Source organism: Pyrus communis, chromosome 2 (genome assembly GCF_041283825.1).
Source record: "Pyrus communis isolate YQ-2024b chromosome 2, ASM4128382v1, whole genome shotgun sequence".
Lineage (NCBI taxonomy): Eukaryota > Viridiplantae > Streptophyta > Magnoliopsida > Rosales > Rosaceae > Pyrus > Pyrus communis.
Window position 1 is genome coordinate 29,222,209 of NC_142566.1, and position 17,506 is coordinate 29,239,714.

The 17,506-nt window shown below is 35.5% G+C and overlaps 1 protein-coding gene and 1 pseudogene across 1 annotated transcript; one reads left to right on the plus strand and one right to left on the minus strand.

Annotated features, from left to right (window-relative positions):
• Positions 1 to 98: 98 nt before the first annotated feature.
• Positions 99 to 2,749, minus strand: LOC137748664 (polygalacturonase-like). The gene is made up of 3 exons (XM_068488832.2): positions 2,156 to 2,749; positions 1,047 to 1,336; positions 99 to 914 (listed from the first exon to the last, which is right to left on the minus strand). Exons 1-3 carry the CDS (start codon positions 2,612 to 2,614, stop codon positions 467 to 469), a joined length of 1,197 nt encoding a protein of 398 aa, XP_068344933.2. The 5' UTR covers positions 2,615 to 2,749; the 3' UTR covers positions 99 to 466.
• Positions 2,750 to 4,221: 1,472 nt separating this feature from the next.
• LOC148698899 (uncharacterized) lies at positions 4,222 to 15,192 on the plus strand (annotated as a pseudogene).
• Positions 15,193 to 17,506: the final 2,314 nt, after the last annotated feature.

Genomic DNA, 17,506 nt, shown 5'->3' on the forward strand with positions numbered 1-17,506 from the left:
AGTTGTCTGAGTCTTTTACCCAAATTAAAAACTAAAAATTTCCAAATAAACCAAATCCATAAAATTAATTGAAAACAAAAGCGCATATAAACAATACATTTAGTTTTAATTTATATTGCATTTATCATTTTCAAGTTACAACATTCCATAATACAAAGCACCCAATGCAAAAGAGAATCTCTCCATGAAGCGGGTTTGGATGATGCAGGGCCAGGCTCTCAGGAAGCCCAATAGGCTGCCAACACCGCAGGCTCAAGCAAAATACATCTCAATACATCAACTACCTAGAGCTAGAGCTAGAGCTAGAGCTATAGCTACTACTCTAGAAATATTCTTTAATTCTTATATATATATATATATATATATATATATAGTTTATAGTATGACTAGTCCCTTCTTTTTTATCCCAACTAGTACTGCGAGACCCCGAGTGAGGAGGAGTTGATGGAAAAAACTACAACTCGAGTTAGAAACAACTTGTCGGCTGAACCGTACCGGCAGTTGTTCCGCCTGCATGGATGCATGAAGCTTCAGCTGCTTGGTTATTGTAAGTGAGCTTCACATCTTGCAGTCTGATCCCGTTGCAAGGATACATGGAACTACAATCGAATTTCACCGCCACTTCCGTCGCAGATGTACCATGAATATCTTCATACGTCACATCGCTGACCTTAACTCCAGAAGCTTGGCCAGGGCAACCTTTGTCATTAGGGCAGTAATTTTGATCAATAACGATTGGATTTTGAACATTGGTCATCACAATATGTTGGAAAAGAATGCTCCTAGCAAATCCAGTGCTAGGTCTTCCCCAAGACTTAATTCTGACGCCGTTTTCAGTACCAGTGAATGTAATTGTTTTAACTGTAACATTTTGTACACCGGCTTCTTGTTGTTCCTTCCCTAAACTCCCAATGCTGCACAAGCAAATATTGTTAAAGTTAGAAGTGTATTATTATACATTAATCTAGCTAATAATTAGCTTAAATAATATGTATACAATTTTTTTTTATTATTATTTATTATTTTTTATGTAGCTAGATATGTACCTGATTCCGTGGCCGGGTCCACATGCGACGTTTTCAATCCACAAATTGGTAGTGCCGGGGCCAACTGAGACACAGTCGTCACCGGTTGAAATTTTGGAGTCGAGAATGGTGACTCCAGATGACGTTTGGACATGGATGCCATCGGTGTTGGGGCTGTTGCCGGCCGCGTTAACCTTGACACCTTGCATTTTCACATTTTGGCAGCCGTTGACGACAATGTGGAACATTTGGCTGTTTAGTGATACTAATCCACTCACCACAACGTTGTTGGAGTTGGAAAAGCCCAGTGTCTACATATGATTAATTTACACAAATTAACTTCCATATACAGATCTAGTACATAATTTCGTATTAACTAAAGTATTAATTCCAAATGGAATTTGGAACTTAATTATTAACTCATGATTCCCCTAGTGCAAGCAATTAAGTGGTTGACCTTCGAAATTATCGACATCAGTTATATAATACCATACAAACACATGCATTTGTGGGGCTATTTATCATCAATTTTTATGATATTGCTGCTTTGATACGACAATTAGTGAAGGCATGAGGTTGAGTCAGAAATCGTGCGAGGGATGAACGGTAGAGAAAGCAAATTCACTTGTGGATGCATTATGAATATCTAGAAACATGAATAAAGAAGGGATTTGGTGTCCCATGGTGTCTCGGGACGCCTCTTTCGACATGAACACGATATTATGTTGCAACTCCTTGTACAAGAACTCAAGCTAACTCTTTAGAAGTAAGAACACAATGAGACTAATGTTCTTTAATTAGAATCAGTTACCTGTACATATTGCCATTTCCCAGAAAACCGAACGACCCATATATAGTTAAAAGTAGTTAATGGAGAAAACCGTCATTAGCACGTTACCGGTGGAAATTGACAAATTATTAATTTAATAATGTTCCACTAATTAATCACTTCCTTGAGTCACCACCAAATTATCTTAATTTTTACTTGATACATGCACGTAATCACAATATATAGTTAATATCTTGCATATGAATGAAAGGTACTGGGACACTGTTGAGACGACGTTCCAACTTTTCTTTATAAAAAAAATTAACCATATCGATAAAATAAGTGAAGAAGTTAAACTTACAGTTGCTCCGCTGGGGCAACTCTTGCCTGAGGACTTGCAATCCCACAATCCGGTGCCCTGACCATCGAGAACTCCACCGGAAATGGTGACCCCATTGACATGCTGGAAGAGAAGCCAGTTACCGGCATTTCCAATGACCTGGTAATCAGACGGGGCGACGAGGGTGCCAGCAATGCGGAAGGTGATGGCGTTGTTCTTGCATGGGCCAGAGAACACGGCATTGCCAAGCAAGAACCTCCCTGCGGGGACATAGATGACAGCGGGGTTGACGGAGGCACAAGCATTGGACCACGCAGAGAGGAAGGCCTTGGTGGAGTCAGTACTGCCATCTGCTTTGGCTCCTAAACTGCTCACACTGAAAGTGACGGCTGCAGCATCCACATTAGTAATGCTTATAGCCATCATCAACAACGCAAAAACTGCAGCTGCTGGATATGAGAGGCTTTTGGGGTTTGCCATTTGTGCTGGCTGGTTTTAGGATTTTCTGATTTGAAAAAGGAGTGCGATGGAGATGTAGGAGAAATAAAGAGGCTACTTGTCTTAATTACTTTAGAACGAGTAGTTGAAAGAGGAGGAGGAGATGTGAAGTGTGGAAGTTGCAACGGTTTTGAGCGGTATTTATAGGTTTGAAATGAAGAAATGGATAGTTAATAAAATTGCGATTTTGTGGGCAAATCAATCAGGTAATAAAAATGAAATAGTAAGCAAGCAAGAGGCGCCGAAATTTACGTAGGTTTATTTCTTTATTTTTTTTTTTTACTTTACAAAAATGACCTTACGTATTGCGGCTTGGGGTACTGTAATCACGTATACTGTATAAACACCAGTGCACACCAATACACCTCACCTGGGCCACCTCCATTTTGAGTCATCTTTCTTTACGGTTTACTAAATTAGTATGCTGATGTTATACATAGCTTGGTTGGCTGCTTGAAGCGCAAGTTCAATGCCCTCCATCACTTCGCACCTTTCTTCATTTCATTCTCTGTGATCACTTGACGCTCAATGCCCTCAACTAAAACCGTCCTTCATTATATATCTTAATTCTTTCTTAGAAAATCAAATATGCACAAAATAAGATAATTAAATTGTCCTCCCTTCTTTCAAAAATATTTGAAAAACACATCATTAATTCGTTAACAATTAACTAAGATAATAAATATATTAAAAAGCCAACGGATGGCTAGCAACGGAGCTTGTTTTTGTTGTTGGTCCAAGGAAAATGTTTTTACTGTAATTATGGTTCTGCATATTGGTCCACCAAATTACAGATTCTCATGGGATTCCAAAATATATAGGTTAAGTCCCAATGTGATATCGAACAGGAAATTTGGGCGCAGTTTATTTATATGCTTACATTTCGTCCTCTCCTAGTACTGGTAGGAAAACCGAAAATAAATTTATGGTGGGAGTTGGACTACCGCACACAAATATTTGTGCAGGATCTCCCAACCTTATCCATCTTCTGCTTTTGGACGGTTAGTTTATTTATCTTTTGGTCGAAAATTTAATTGGATGGTTAGATCATGAGATGTCAAATATGTCAAATAGGATTAAAAGATATTTAGGTGTTCTTCAATGAATACGTCAAATATAATGTGGCAGTTGATTCATTTGACTTTTTGCTTTCTAGCTGTCTTTTGTTACAGCAAACAAAGAAGGAGCCAAATATTTTGAATTTAATTTTTTAATTCATAGGTCCCATTAACAACCAATAGAATAAAAATAAAAATTAATTATGATTATTTTTTAATAGTTAATTTAACTCTGGGTCCATAAAATAATAAAATACATATTTAACATATCTATTGAAAAAGAAGAGTATTTAGCATTTTTATTCAATTTGCCACATCAACATCTCATTTGAAGATGTTAGACGTTTATGCAACAGTAATAACGGACTACGTGCATACAATAGCACTGCGGCACTCTTCATATACATGTGAATGCAATTCAACATTTTGCCTTGTTAGGTTGGGTAGGGTTGCAATTTGAAGGAGGCTAGAGGGTACGTACATAATTTAAATAGTTATGTAAATTATAGGAGGGTGAAAAGCATTAGCAACATGAGGTACGGGGCAGAGGCCGTGATAAATGCATGCGAATGGAGTAGAAAACGGAGAAACAAGCGGCGGCGTGTCATGTCCAACTACCACAACACGACTCCCTTACCTTCTGTTGATTTTGTTGGTTAATTATTGGACTTTATGTAATGTAATATTCATCTCAATTCAGGTAAATTGGCAATATGCATGCATGGACCCCTCTCTCCAAACACCCCTCCCCCTCCTTCTATTCCATGAAGAGATTTTTCAACGTGGAGAGATTTTTCATTGTGACAAGAACACGTGGTGTACTTTCTATATTCCTGTCACAATAAAAATTTTCACTTCAATGTGTATTTGTTACGTTATATATTATTATACAAGTAGTTAAGGGATACTTGAAAATAAAAAATTTATTCCACTTGTATAATGACATAGCACATCACCCCATATTTCAAGTACATTTAACAATCTCTCGATTCCATGCATCATGTTTGACTGTTTTCATTACCTTCTTTACCTTTTTTTAATAACTTTAATTTGCTGTTTGTGTTTGGACATGGTTCCTTCCTGATCAGGCTAATCTATATATCCTAATCAATCATTTCATACATACTTTCTCAAACCTAAAAATTGTTATAAACTGCGTAACTGTATAAATAGCTGCTATAACTGTTTCTCCATTATAGTTTTTTAGACGAAACGATAAGAGTTTTATTATATTTCTCATATATGTAGTTATTATATATGTTCACCGCACATTTTTATCTTCTTTCCAACACTCTTAAATCTCTTTTTGCAAATTTAAAAGGAGATTGTTATCTTCCATTAGTGTTTGATTTTATCCTTTGTTAGGTACACTTAATCTCTCAGTTGAAAAAAAAAAAAAAACATATATAATTTCTTAAGTGTAACCCTTATTGGACATTTTGCTCTATATCAGCATAAATTCCGGCTCATCGAATGATCAGATATAGCTACGAGAATTGAAAAATTGGCAAATGGTTAACACAAACAAATTATCATCCGGCCTCCATCGATCTACAAACAAATTAAATATATAATTATAAAGCATATTAGAAACCCTGGAAGGCTGGAACATCAAAAGAGCGCTTTGTTTTTTCCTTGCGAGGTTATGTTTAATTAGAGCTAGCAGAATATTATATGTATATGTATATGTATATATGTGTGTGTGAGCGTGTGTGTGTGTGTGCGCGACCACAATGCATGTGAAGCCTCCAATCCCCATTGAATGTAACACAAGATAAAATTATATATTTCTAGGCTTCTATCTAGCAACAATAGAAATTCCTGGGATTATTAATGTTTTGATTTTCCTTCTTCACCAGAAAGAGAAAATGGGATTGCATCAACTTTACTTCCCGGTCTTAGTGTTTTGCTTGCTTCCATGAGTTTAGGGCATGATTTGGGGTTTCGATCTCAAGCCCTCCAATCATTTAATCAGATAAGTAAGCCATGTAGTGAGCCCAAGCTATCGGCAAACAGCCCCATGTTAATGTTGTGAATAATATTATATGCATAAATAAGTTTTGAATATATTCTCATATTGGTCAACATGTTTTATGGTGACGTTAACTAAAATTCTTTTTGGATATTATTATCGATCTCGTATCATCTTAATTAAACTAAGTTTTGGATATATATTTTCAAATTTCTTTTCATGTTTGTTGAGGACCCAAGTTTGAATCACTATTTAATAGCAAAATTAATTATATATCAATCTATTTCTGCGAGTCTTAACTTTTAGCAAGGATATCAATGGCGGAATAAACTGTAGCACAATAGATATATACAAGTGAATATATGTGGCATGAAAGATCATCTTCTTGGAAGTAAAATATGTGTCTAAATTAATGAGTTATATGGAAAGCAGATGGCGGTTTACCGTTTAACTAAGTGGTGAAAAACAGTAATGAATATCCATTCCGCTGGTATGAATGATCAATCTTCATTGACATCCCCCCCCCCCTCCTTTTTTCTCTCCCCCTTTAACCCACTAACACTATTGTTTGTAACAAAAGAAAATAAAGGATAAAAGAAGATTAGACTAGCTAGGGTTGTCATGTGAACAAAGAATTATAAAACTTGTAAATGTATCCCACAAAAATGGCATGCATGTGCAAATCCGTTGAGCTGATAACTAATTATTGGCGTGACCATGAAGAGATGATATATGCCATAGCTATAGTCACTGTTGAGGAATGTATGAAATGTACGGAAACTAATTATTTCCCATTAATAAACGCTATAATGTACGTTATAATACAATTATTTTTTCTTCTTTTTTTTTGTTCCAGTTAATCCAATGATTGCTTGGTCGCATTATAATTAAAAAAATTTAAAAAAAAAAGGAAGGAATATTGATATAATTTTATAACAATTAGTGCATCTGCATCTCCTCCTTTAACGTTGGTCTCACATGCATGCATGACGATGGTTAATCTAGTATACACCAATTAATTTGGATTAATAATTAACACGAATTCCTGGCTCTGGCCATTCACCAAAATTAAGCTTGGCCAGTCCACACTTGTCAGATCAGATCACAATCACAAGGAGCCAGTGATGGTCTCTGATTAACTTTCCCGGAATGTTTTGTCTGGGGAGTCGGGATCAAGCTTTTTGGTCCCATGCAGTAGTTCTGCATATATGCATGCAACATATATATGTTATGCACTCCAATGTCCAATTGTCCATGTTAGGCAGCATGACTCATGAATGCTGGTTGCTTGTTTCAGGGATTCCCTGTTTCAAGAAATTTTTGTTTGTGTGGAGCTCTAGCCCTCGCCATGTGATTGGTGTTGACCTTTATGCTCATACAGATACATCAAGACATATCTCACCGTGTGGTTAGGCTTATGTTACGCTGTGCGCGAAATGTATTCATAATTCAACTAAAAGTCTAAAACTAGAAAATAAATATATGACAAACTAAATATATAGGAACCACCTATTTTAATCTTTACTAAAATTTGAAACAATTTGGGGTTCCGTTACTGAATCAAATTGACATTAATTTAGAAAATATCTTATAAGAATATGCAAAGTTTCCGATGTGAGATTCACATTCTTAACATACGCTCTCTCACAAGTGTGTGTTGTGACGTTAGAACTGAAGAAAATACTGTGCATCATCCTACTCCTTTTCCTAACTATTCTGTGAAGAGGAGATGGCATCGAGTAAGGGGCGGTGCAAGTTAGCCCACCTTTTGAAATTGCATGCATGATCTCAAGTTTTGTGCATTCAAAGTCAGGCCATCACTTAATTGACTATGTGCGAACTTTTGTGCTTAATATATTGAATTGTCCACCACATACTCTAGAAAAAGCAACTTAACAGTAGTCGCAATATTACTTCATTATCAAGTAATAGTGAAAGTAGTGAAAGTTTGGTCCATATCCATGCCGAATTATGTACCGAAAGTAAGTACGTCTGTTAAGTTATCAAGTTTGATAAGCACGATTTCACTTGTTTCTAACGAAGTATATACTTGACCAAAAATTAAGCGCACAAATAAACTTTATTTAACGAACCCTAGCTACTATTTATAGTACTGCTATTGTAGTGTTTCCTTATAGGGGACAAATAAATAAATTAGTAGATGGTCTCAAATAGAGAAATTTTTCATTGTGACCGGAATACGGGTGGTGCACCATATGTTTTCATATAAGTGGTGAAAAATTGTATTTTTCAAGTTATTAACTTTTTAACACACATATACCGCCATTTGTATAGTGACACGTGATATACTATCCCATCTTCTGCACATTGAAAAATCTCTCGGCTCAGATGGTAGTTTTTCTTTCCAGCTTTTTTAGTAAGGACTTGGAGAAGGAATTAAAACCGACAAGTCCAGCCCATCGATGAATTGAGCTAGCTTTACATTTGTTTCAGCAGAACACTAACAAAAGGGAGAGAAAAATACACCACCCCAATAATATCCCTAAAAAACTAGCTTCCCACAACATAGAGAGGTCTGTCAAACAAAACACAGCCCAAATCCAAGGAAAGATTGAATTGGCTTTACCGTTTACAATGACATTCATCTCCCTATAAAGATGCTTGATCTTGCATCGGCAGAAGTTGGAGTCTTGGAGATAAGATCCCGACAAGCCAACTCAACTCTTTTGGATCACTCATCAATGATACTTAATCTTCTTGATGCCTACAGGTCTTTCCCAAATCTCAATTATCCAATGTTAGAAAATAAAATCGCACAAAGATGGGAGATCAAACATTATTAAGTATCTGGTCGCTAGACTCGCCGCCGGTCCGGCAAGCCTTGGATGGCGTTGCCATGGCAGAGGATCAGTATATATAACACCCTTTTTTGTTTGTAACGTCGGAATAAACGGCTTAAGCTTATGTATATTAATTGTACGCATGGTGAAATTTTAATGGACACGCACTATCACTCAATAATGCCAACCCGTAGTACCGGATCACTGTATAATTTCTCGAGAGGATGAGTGAAACTTAGGGAGAGAGAAGTTACCGTCAGTTACAAAAATAACTAAAAGCTAAAAAAAGAATAAAACTAATTACATTTTTTTTTTATTAACTTTATGCATGCATAACGTTATAAGTCGTTAAATTATTAGAACGGTCGAGACATAGTGAAATGTGAGTAAATGGATAAGCACTAAATGATGAAGCTTGGAATCCTTTTCGGAATGCAGGATAAGCTACTGGTACTTGGTTATTAACCAACGTCCTTAGCAAGCACTTACTGGAACATGCATGAACTTGATGATGATAATTGAGTAGTGGATAGAAAAGTAGATATCGTAATTTTTTGTTGGCTCCCCAAGTTGAAGATATGTGTACGTCAATATCGTTTGGGACCGTTTCTCATGGTTGCTTACAACTCAAGCTTCTTAACGTGTCCTTGCGTAATTAATTAATAAAAATTGTCTTTATAACTTAGTTTGTTTAATTTGAAGACTACGTTTGCCTCTCTCGACTTTTCGGATTACAAGATATAGAGCGCAATAATACATTTCTTTAGTTAGGATTTTACCCAAAGAAAATCTATTGTACACTGACTTAACAAAGTGTCGCTATTTGGACTACATTTGATATTAGATTTATGACTATACCTTCCAAATATATGTAGGTCCACATACACAATTGGAGGTTATTTCCCTTATAGAGATGATTAATTTACAACATAATCAATAAATTTGCAAAAATAGCATTATTCGGCTTAGAATTGTTGGAATATGAGCGTGAGACTAGGTATTTTAGCATGTGCTGTTTAAGTCCAATTAGTTTAAAGAAAGCCTTAATAGAAGATGAAAGCAGATCCTTGTTTGTGAAGGATTCTACTATAATATCAATCTGACGAAGGATGGAAAACAATTACTGTTTTCCATATGGATTCTAATAGGGAGTCCAATGATTATATATGCCTATATATATTGGAACCTCTGCTCTCGCAATAGTACGCTGTCTTCTGCAACTAAGTCATATTATTAGTTTGAGCACAAAGTTTATTGACAGAAAGGAGAAGGTCCTGCTGCGATCATTCAAGCTTCAGAGCTTCATGGCATCATCAAGTGAGAATTCTTCGGGTTAGTATGTAGTATTTAGTTAATGGATTAAGGTTTTGTGTTTTGATCTGTTGTGATTAGTGAGACTAAATTTTTCTTGTGGTTTAATAGTTTTCATGTGGTATCAGAGCCAAGTGTTTAAGTCCCTGAATTCAATTGTCAGAATCGAATGAATTCTTATTATAAAAAAAAATTAAAAAAAATTAAAAAAGCAAAAAAAAGTTCTGCGACTTCTAGGTTTCAAAACTGGTTTTAAACGAATTTGCTGAAAAACAGAGTTTCACGAAAACGACATTGCGTTTTCAATAAACAGAGAATTTATTTAAAAATATGACCGTTAGAAACATACCTTGTCTGGACTTTTGGGGATTGATCTTGGGTCAGTTTGACACGCCCCGATCCAATTTCCGAATGACAACGGGAAGGCTACGTTATGACCGATACCGGAGGGTGACGCAAGCCATTTTATGAATGCATATGCCGAGAACATGTGAAACATGCATATAATTTTTGTGTGTAACGACGCAATATAGTAATCAAGTACAAACCTTAATAAAATATAATATTCAATTGCCAACAATGTAAAAATGATAATGCATGACAAGTTCAAAGAATACTACTAATTCGAAATACAAGCGAAAATAATATTAGAAAGTGCGATTACAAGTGGAATGGGTCCTACACTGAGAAGACTCAAAGATACCAATGCTGGAGTGCCTTGACCCCAAGATTGTACGCCTCGGTTCTAAATCCTGAGGGGGCGCAAAACAAAACATGAGTGGACCAAGTTTATATATATGTAATACTAAAACAGTTATTCTTTAACGTACTAACCCCCAGTTTAGAAAACTCATATAGCATAATAAATAATAGGTTATCCGAAAACCCTAGTATGCCATAAAACCTTCGTAAAACATATATCATATAGTATGCTTAGTAGTGGTATTGCAATCGCCCGTAGGCACTACATCTCCCGACCGAAGCCATATATAGATATCTTTCGCCCGTAGGCACTACATCTCCCGACAGAAATCATATATATGTATCTTCCGCCCGTAGGCACTACATCTCCCGCCCGAAGCCATATATAAATATCTTCCGACTGAAGCCACTACATCGCCCCGCCGAAGCCATATATAAGTATCATTCGTTCGTAGGCCTTTCATCACCCGCCCATAGGGATATATAAAATCCATATGTAAGCATAGAAAATCATAAACATAATCTTTCAAAAATATATCTCATCGGAGCTCAATAGCACAAACATCATATCATAAATTCATAGGAGCGTTCTATCTCGAATCCTCATCATAAACCATGTTCATAGTATATAATCATAAGACTTTCAAAGAACGTAAATCCGATAAAGCATGATATTTCATAAAGCGTAAATCTGATAACTCATAAACGTTTTGATAGGGAATTTACCACACACGTAAATGGGCTAAAAACTCCTATAATACTTGCAAGAATGACAAGATTATTGTAGTATAAACGGAGCTCATAAGGTCGTTCTCCACAGGGATTATTAAATAATTCGAAACAAATCAAATTCCAACTAATTATTGTAAAATAGATATTTGAGATAATTGATTTTTATGACCTAATTTAAGAAAAAGAGTTTAATTAATAAAAATAAAACAATCTGCAATGTTAAAGTTGAAAGAAAAGGAAAAGTTTTGGAGAAATCAAATTAAGAAAGCACTAGGGTTCCACCATTACCTAGCAATCCTATGAACTTTTACCAATTACTTATGATCTACACATGCCACTTTGAAGGTTAGGTTTTCGTAATTTATATTTTATTTGGAACCTTCAACATAGAACGTATATCTAACATGCAACCCGTCCTGACGTTCGGATCAGATCTGAACATGAAAGACTCATTATGCTTTATGAAAACCCTTTGAAAAACCATGCAACCCTTAAGATGTGGTGTTCATCTTAAGTGAAATTACAATTATTAATCACAAGAAACCAGCGTCAATTTCAGGGAACATTCCGACCAAAATTGCATCAAATTACTTTTCTAATGATCCTAATGGTGATCAGACATTAAGACAATTAGATAGTTTTAATCACGGTGATTAGTAATTCAAAGTGCGCATGCAATCAATCATAAACAATTAAATAAAAATCACATATTCATGCTAAGGCTCAAGGCTTCACCCTATCAAAAGGAATTAGTTACACATATTCGTAATTGAAATCATAGAAAATATTATTAAGAATAAACGGAATGAAAACACCTTAAAGTATAAAATCTCCGAGAACCCTAGCAATTCTTTATGTCTCTAAAGTTGCATAAAAGAAAGCGTAGAAAAAACTAAGAACGGCAAAGCACTATATTTGCTAAGCCATCGCACAAACCTTAAAACATATGTCTCTTATTCCAACAAGGAAACTAAATAATAATAAAATATCTTATAAAATAAAGCCCTAATTAAACTAGGGGAATCTGTCAAGTATTTGTCCAGCCACGTTTTAGCCTCAAATCTCCTCCAAATCCGGCCCAAATAGCTTGTTTTGAAGATCATGATGTTCTAAACAAATCTCTAGAAGGGCACAAACCCATCTGAGGTCATCTTGAGCTCCAAAAACGTCATTCAAGCCTAAAACGTCACTATTCCAACACTGCGCATTGCTCTTTTATTTTATTACCAGAAAATCATCGCTTGGTAGAAAAATCTGATATTTTGATACTATCAAGATTCTTCCAAATTATTAACCAAAATACACTAAGAATACGGTAAAATATATAATATGAAATTGACTCATCACGTTTCATAAAATGTAGTCATAAAATCATGATTTTCATGTATGCATTTCTAGTAATAAAATCATGCATTCTGGAAGGGCTCCACTCATCGATACTTCGTTGTCAAAACTGGGGAGGACGGAAACGCCACTGACAAAAGCACCTAAGCATATAAAGGGACCAATTAATAAAACTCTACTAAAACGATTGGATTTGGGAAAACAGAGTGCAGATTTGGAATCAGGACGTCGAAATTAGTTTAGGAAGGTTCTCGGCCGAAACCCCAAAAAATCAACCCAAAAGTCAACGTTAACGAGTCAACGGTCAACGGGTCGAGTCAACGGTTAGTGGGTCGGGTCAAAGGTAAATAGATCGGGTCAACCAAATCACCGGAAACTGGGTTTTTGGCTGAAACTCTGAGCAATTTTCAAAGCTTCGTAACTTCTTCGTTTCTTAATCAAATTCAACCCATAATATATCAAAACGAAGCTAAGAAACTGTAGAACAAGATTGTACCATTTGGAAGCACAATGGTTGCTGAAGATGGCCGGAAAATTGCCTGAAAGGTGACTGGTCTGTGGCAAAACTGGGGAACTCGTCGGATTTCTAGGTAAACTTTAAATGTTCATAACTTCTTCAATACTCAACAAAATCGAGTGATTCAAAAACAAAAATTATACTTCTCAATAAGATAAAGATAATGGTACCTTTCTCGATGATAAATTGCCATGGTTTAGCTAGAAAATGGCTCGAAATTGGTGGTCCTCGCTAGAAAATTGGAGAAGTTTTCCCTGTGAGTTTCCCATGTCCAAACATCAACAAAACTTCTCAAACTACTCCCAAACATACACCAAGACACGATCTACAACTTTTGGATGAGGTTCAAGGCTTACCTTCCCTGGAGAATGTGAAAACTCGTCGAAAATGCTTGATGAACAGTGAGTGCACTTTGCAGCGAGTTTGGAAAGGTTTGGAGGGTTTTTCTTCATTTCTGAAATCACAGGGGTGCCAAGGTTGTTGTGTATTGTTGTTGTTATTTTTGTTGTGTGTAAAGCCCTGAGGGTGGGTGGTTCTAAAGAAAGCCGAGAGGGAGAGTGTAGAGAGAAGTGAGAGTTATAGAAGGAGAGAGTTGACAGAAAGTAAAAGGGAAAAGGGGGAAGGACTCATGGGTAGGGGTAAGAACAAGCGGAGAAAGATCCTAAGTGGGACCCATTGGCTCACAGATTAAGGCCACAAAAGACGAAACGTGAAAATATTCGAAAAACATTCGACATTTCGAAACGTAATATCTTTGTTATAAATCCAAAATCAAATCTGTTTGCACCCACGTATTCATGGCGATGAGTACAGTAAGAATAAACTGAGAAGATTAGTAATACGCATTTCGACGAGATGGTCAACGAAAATCAATGTTCAAGCCTTAAGGGCAATTTGGTAATTTCATATGTCTGATAATATAAAAATACGATAAATTTAGGATGGGGGTATCACATAGTTGCTAGTGCAAACCTTATTATTTTCATCCTTGCTGCATTGGTGATCTGGGTTTTGAGTTCCTTCTCTCGGTCCTATTAAAATATTATGAGTCATTGATACAAAATTAATCTTGCTTCCATTGTCAATTGTTGATGTTCTCCTATAAATAAGGTATGTTTTTTAAACAAGACAATTTGAAATCCAATCGATAATTCTACTTTAATTTTGTTTTATATTCTTTTTCATGTATATAGATAGTCATAGTAGATTAACTACTTTATGAGCCAATATAATCATCTTTGGAAATAAAGTATGTTTGCCCTTCAGTTATCGAGATCAAATTTGAATGAATATGATGATGGGCCAAGCCATTGGGTTGTTTAAGTAGGTTGGGCTAGGTTTGGCTTTTGGAATCCCGTGTGAATCAGCAAGGACTTCACTTTAGTGAATGATCCAATCAAAGGAATGATTGGAACTAGTGTAAAAGAGAAAGGACAAGTTTATAATATTATCCTTCCAGCTCTACCAGAGCATTTAAAAAGAGTGTTTATGATTGATCAGTATGAAGTTTTGGGTTACCTTTTTGTGAATTCACTTATTCTATATGTACTTCTCAACTATTTGTTGTTAAGATTATGTATATTGATAATCAAAAACCTAGAAGGTTCATAATATGATTTCATTGGTTTTTTTCAGTGTCTGCAATATCAACGAAGACCCTAAATTTGGCCAAAATTTCAATTCTTACTGGTGGCAGCAACTACAAAAAATGGAGAAGGGAAATTGGATTGCTTTTAACTCTCAATGAGTTTGATATAGCAATTGACAATCCTAAGCCTATCATTACTGATCAAAGTACAAGGGCTAAAAAGGCAGATCATGAGAGATGGACAAGAGCCAACAAGGTGGCAGTTTCTATCTTGGAGAGTAGTATGACTAATACCATTCAAGGTGGAATCAATAAAAATGAATTAGCTATAGATTATCTGAAGGCAATTGAAAAGAAGTTCAAGGAATCAGAAAAAGCTTAAGTCAGTCAATATGTGTCCTTGCTAACCACTTACAAAATTGAGCGTACTGGTTCAATAAAGGATCACATAATGAAGATGACTGATGCAGCAGAAAAACTCTACTCCATGGATGTCAATATTGGTGAAATATAGTTAGTGTTCATGATTCTCTAAGCATTGCCCATGAAGTACAACCAGTTAAGGTGTCTTATAATACGTAAGACAAAAGCTAGGATGTTGATGAGTTAATTGCACAATGTGTGCAAGAAGAAACCCAACAAAAACAAAAGAAGGGCAAGAAGTTGAGGATGTCAATTTTGTGAAAACTGGAATGGCGAAGAAATCATTCAATGCTGGATGTTCCTCTAATACAAGTAAGAATTCTAATAGATTCAATGCAACTACTAAAGTAAGTCTTTTTCCTAAAAGATCTAACAAATTTAAAGTTAAAGTAAAGGATGTGACTAAACTTAAATGTTTTTGGTGCAAAATTAAGGGCCATTTGAAAAAGGATTGCGAAGTGTTTAAAGAATATTTAAGGAGTAAAGAAAAAGAATAGGTACTTGTGTGTAGAATCCAATCTAGTTGAGGTAACTATTGATTTTTGGTGGTTTGATACTAGATGCTCAATTCATATAGCTAATTCTTTGAAAGATTTTCACAAGCAAAAGGAAATTGAAAATGGTTTTTACAATGTCTATGTGGGGGAATGGACGAAAGTTGTAGTGGTATCCATTGGGTTTGTGAATTTAAAACTATCTTCTAGTTTTGTTGTAAAACTGAAATATGTGCTTTATGTGCCAAAGATGAGACGAAATTTAATTTCTGCTTCTAAAAATTGTCAAAGATGGTCTTGCTTTTCTTGCTGATGATGAATGCTTAAATTTTTTTTTCAAAAGAATTGCCTTGATTCAGTTTTAGGGATTGCTTATTTATCTAATAATTTATGGCAATTGGAATGTTTAGTTGAGTCAATTAATCATCCTGTTTTGAATGTAAGTACTAAAAGAATGCTTGATGTTGACACTTCTTATATTCTCTGGCACAAAAGATTAGGGTATATCTCTAAAGAAAGAGTAGTTTAACTTTCAAAGGCTGAGTTAATTCAAAAACTAGATTTCACCACTGCAACTGAATGTGACCAATTTTAGAAAACTAGATGCTAAGAGAAGTCAGGGTCTACTTGAAATAATACACACTGATGTATGCGGACCTTCTCCAATTAAAACCATTTGTGGAAATAAGTACTTTGTCAATTTTATTGATGATTTCTCGAGACTTGGTTATACCTTGCTCAATGCTGAGAAATCTGCTGTCCTTAATTGTTTTATAATTTATAAGACTAAAGTGGAAAAACAGTTAGGTAAGGTCATTAAAATTGTTATATCATATAGGGGAGGATAGTACTTTGGCAGGTACACTAAGTCTGGGCAACAAAAGAGACCACTTGCACTCTATCTCGAGAAGAATATGATTGTGGCACAATACACTACACCTGGAACAGCTCAATAGAATGAAGTTTCAGAGAGAAGAAGTAGGACCTTGATTGGCATGGTAAGAAGTATGATGACAAGATCAAAGTTACCAGGATTCTTATAGGGATAAGTTTTGAAAACTGCCAACTACATTCTGAACCGAGTTCCAAGTAAATCAGTCTCCATAACACCTTTTCAACTGTGGCATGCTAAAGTTCCTAATTTTGGCTATTTCCATATTTGGGGATGCAAAGCTGAAACTAGATTTTACAACCCAAATGAAAGGAAATTGGATCATAGGACACAATCTTGCTATTTTATAGTTATTCTGAAAAGTCAAATGGGTGTCGTTTTTATATACCACATAATCATACAAGAATCCAGGAGACCCACAATGCAACTTTTCTTGAAGACCAAGATGTTTCTTATTTAGCAAAAGAGAATTTTGTTTTAAAGAGATATATCAGCTTCATGATATCTCTGCATAAATTAATTACAATTAGGTTCTATTATTTCCTCAATCACTACCAACTGAAAGAGAAGAAATAATTGCATATTTGAAGTCTCATACAGATCAAACTACGAAAATTGATCACTAAATACCTGCTGATGTATCTGTTTTAAATTCAGAACAACTAGTTTTAGTTGAGAACCAACAAGTCAACTAGAGCTCGAAAGTCTACTGCAAACAGTGATTATGTTTATATGCAAGAAAGTGATTTTGACATTAGAGACATTGATGATCCTTTTACATATTCCCAGGCCATAGAGAGTCTTTAATCAGTTTTGTGCCAGAATGCTATAATAGATGAATTGGAATTGATGTTCAAGAATAAAGTTTGGACATTGGTGGTGTTTGATTCAAAAATTAAGCCTATAGGTTGTAAATGGGTGTATAAGACAAAGAGCGATGCACATGGCGGAATTGAAAAGTATAAAGCAAGGTTGGTTGCTAAGTGATTCACTCAAAGAAAGGGTATTGATTATAATGATATATTTTCTCCAGTATCTTC

Excerpts from the sequence above, each read along its gene's own strand:
- LOC137748664 (XM_068488832.2), bottom strand. The coding sequence starts at position 2,614 with ATGGCAAACCCCAAAAGCCTCTCATATCCAGCAGCTGCAGTTTTTGCG. Across the intron at positions 1,337-2,155 it reads GTTGCCCCAGCGGAGCAACT|ACACTGGGCTTTTCCAACTC; the intron begins GTAAGTTTAACT and ends AATCATATGTAG. Across the intron at positions 915-1,046 it reads GGACCCGGCCACGGAATCAG|CATTGGGAGTTTAGGGAAGG; the intron begins GTACATATCTAG and ends TTGCTTGTGCAG.